This window comes from Mandrillus leucophaeus, unplaced genomic scaffold (assembly GCF_000951045.1).
Source record: "Mandrillus leucophaeus isolate KB7577 unplaced genomic scaffold, Mleu.le_1.0 Scaffold66, whole genome shotgun sequence".
NCBI classification, from domain to species: Eukaryota; Metazoa; Chordata; class Mammalia; order Primates; family Cercopithecidae; genus Mandrillus; species Mandrillus leucophaeus.
In genome coordinates, this window is record NW_012107141.1 from 5,835,642 (window position 1) to 5,838,732 (window position 3,091).

General features: G+C 45.0%; 1 protein-coding gene across 1 annotated transcript in view; it reads right to left on the reverse strand.

Annotated features, from left to right (window-relative positions):
• AGBL2 (ATP/GTP binding protein-like 2) overlaps positions 1-3,091 on the reverse strand; it is a 72,406-nt gene that overhangs the window by 11,997 nt on the left and 57,318 nt on the right. The window contains 2 exon segments of the mRNA XM_012001457.1: positions 2,055-2,153; positions 2,660-2,785. Of these exon segments, the coding sequence (XP_011856847.1) occupies positions 2,055-2,153; positions 2,660-2,785 (225 nt within the window).

A 3,091-nucleotide genomic window follows, 5' to 3' on the forward strand; every position in this document is an offset into this window, starting at 1 on the left:
GTCTTGCTCTGTCACCCAGGCTGGGGTGCAGTGGTAGGATCACAGCTCACTGTAGCCTTGACCTCTCAGCTCAAGCGATCCTCCTACCTCAGCCTCTCAAGTAGCTAGGACTATAAGAATACATCACAATGTATAGCTGATTTTTTTTTTCTTCTTCTTTTTTTGAGACAGAGTCTTGCTCTGTCACCCAAGCTGGAGTGCAATGGCGCAATCTCAGCTCACTGCAACTTCTGCCTCCTGGGTTCAAGCAATTCTTGTGACTCAGCTTCCTGAGTAGCTGAGACTACAGGCACATACCACCACACCCAGCTAATTTTCATATTTTTGGTAGAGATGGGGTTTCACCATGTTGGCCAGGCTGGTCTTGAACTCCTGGTCTCATGTGATCCACCCATCTTGTCCTCCCATAGTGCTGGGATTACAGGTATGAGCCACTGTGACCAGCCATGTCTAGCTAATTTGTAAAAAATTTTTTGCAGAGATGGGGTCTTGCTATGTTGCCAGGGCTAGTCTCGAACTTCTGGACCCAAGCAATACTCCTCTCTCAGCCTCCCAAAGTGCTGGGATTACAGGTGTGAGCCACCATGCCTGGCCACCCAGGCTGGAGTATGATGGTATGATCATGGCTCACTGGAGCCTCCAACTCTGGTCTCATGTGATCTGCCCACCTCAGTGTCTCAAATAGGTGGGACTATGTGCACCACTATACCCAGCTAATTTTTGTTTATTTTTTTGTAGAGATGAGGTCTCACTATGTTGTGTAGGCTGGTCTTGAACTCTTGGGCTCAAATGATCCTCCTGCCTCGGCTTTCCAAAGTGTTGGGTTTGGCTAGGCACAATGGCTCCCACCTGTAATCCCAGCACTTTTGTAGGCTGAGGCAGGCGGATCACCTGAGGTCAGGAGTTCAAAACCAGCTTCGCCAACATGGTGAGACCCCATCTGTACTAAAAATACAAAAAGTAGCCAGGCAAGGTGGCAAGTGCCTGTAATCCCAGCTCCATGGGAGGCTGAGGAGGGAGAATCACTTGAAACTGGGAGGTGGAGGTTGTAGTGAGCTGAGATCGCGCCACTGAACTCAAGCCTGCGTGACAGAATGAGACTTTTGTTTCCTTTTTTGTGTCAAAAAAAGAAACAAAAAAGAAAACATACAAAGTGTTGGGCTTTCAGGTGTGAGCCACCATGCCTGGACAGCCTTTTTTTTTTACAATAAAAAATCAAGGATTTTGGCCAGGCATGGTAGCTCATGCCTGTAATCCCAGCACTTTGGGAGGCCAAAGTGGGTGGATTACTTGAGCTTAGCAGTTTGAGACCAGCCTGGGCAACATGTCGAAACCCTGCATCTAATAAAAATACAAAAATTAGCCAAGCATGGTGGTGGGCACCTGTAATCCCAGCTACTCCAGAGGCTGAGGCCCAAGAATCACTTGAACCCAAGAGGTGGAAGCTGCACTCCAGCATGGGTAACAGAGTAAGACTCTGTCTCAAAAAAAAAAAAAAAAAGAAAAAAAAATATCAAAGATTTTATAGCCATAAAACTGTAAAGTACTAAACATTGGTTGAGTGTCTCTCCTCTGTGTTGCTACTGCATCCTACTCTGTGATACAATTTCCTACTTACTTGCTGAAATCTCCACCGGAGTCTGAAGTCCCTGAGGCAGGGATAGTATTTTATTCAAGGTTGCATTCACAGCATCCAGTAAAGGGACTGGCATGTAGTAGGTGCCCAGTAAAATTCGTTGATTTATTTTAAAATAAAATTTGCTGATTGAGTAGATGGGTGGGTAGATGGATGAATGGATGGTAAGTAAGGCAGCCCATTCTTATGTTCTTGGTGTAAAATCACAAATCACCAATATTTGATTCCAGACTTCAGTCATGTCTAGTCCAAAGCAGTGTCAATGTCTCCCCCAGTTTTAATGTTTTCTTGCTCCCAGTGGCACTGTCAGGTTAGGGTAACATAAATGGCTACTACATTTATCACCTCGTGGGAGAGAGGTGCTAATCTGAGAGGTTAGAGAATTTGTGTGACAAAGAGTCAAAAACAAAAATACTACCTCATTTAACCTCGGGTTTTCATTTCTCATTGGTAAAAAACTGGAATTCTCTGAGTTTTTGAAAAAGGCTGGATGCTTTTGCAGAGTAGAAGCAAATTCCTAGGATTGAGTAAAAAGAGAATCTTTTTCAATTGATCTATTCAAAATTGATCCAATTTACCCAACAGCAAAACTTGTACCTCTGAAAGCACATTTGTCTTTTGAAAGCAGAGGGTATGGTGTGAGTGTGGCAGCTTGGACAAAGATTGATGAGCTATCCAGCTGTCTGAGCCTGGACCAGGCCTGGCCCCCAGTCATCCATCTACTCCTGACTAGCTCTGGCCACTACCATTCCAGTACCATGTCTTTCCTCTGGAAATTCAGACTTGGCTAAAACCCAGACTTCCTATGCCAGAGTATAGGAGAGGATCAGTGGACCAAGGCTGAAACCTGCTCAGAGATGCCCAGAGGGCCCCTGGAAGATTCTGATCCCAAAACAGAAAGTTTCCCCCTGCCCCAATCTCCATCCCCTTTTTGGTTTAGCGTAAACTTTAACCCCCTTTCCTTCTCCCTCTATGGAATGCTCTGAAACCAGACAGTAGAAATAGCCAGCAAGGCTTTCTTACTGAGGTATCTTCTGTTAACTTTAACTTCCACATCAAATTTTTTTTCTGATACTGCTCATTTCGCTGTTTCCTAGTCTGAAGTGACTTCTTTTTTTTCTTCTTAAACATCTTCTTCTTCTGAGTCAGCTATTCGGGAAAGTAGAGAAACTGGTCATTGAGGATTCCAGAACTAGGACCACCCACATGTGGCACTCTTCATGCAACGCTCAAGACACAAAGGCTAACTCGGTATGCAGCCTCATGGTGTTGGTTTGGAGAATAAACAAACAGTTCAGTTCCCTCCTTACTGGAGGATGCTTCCTACTTAATACCCCCAAATCCCACTGTTATCGATAAACTGCCAAAGGGGTACTTATGGTTAGGCGCCTGTAATCCCAACACTTTGGGAGGCTGAAGTGGGTGGATCACTTGAGGTCAAGAGTTCGAGACCAG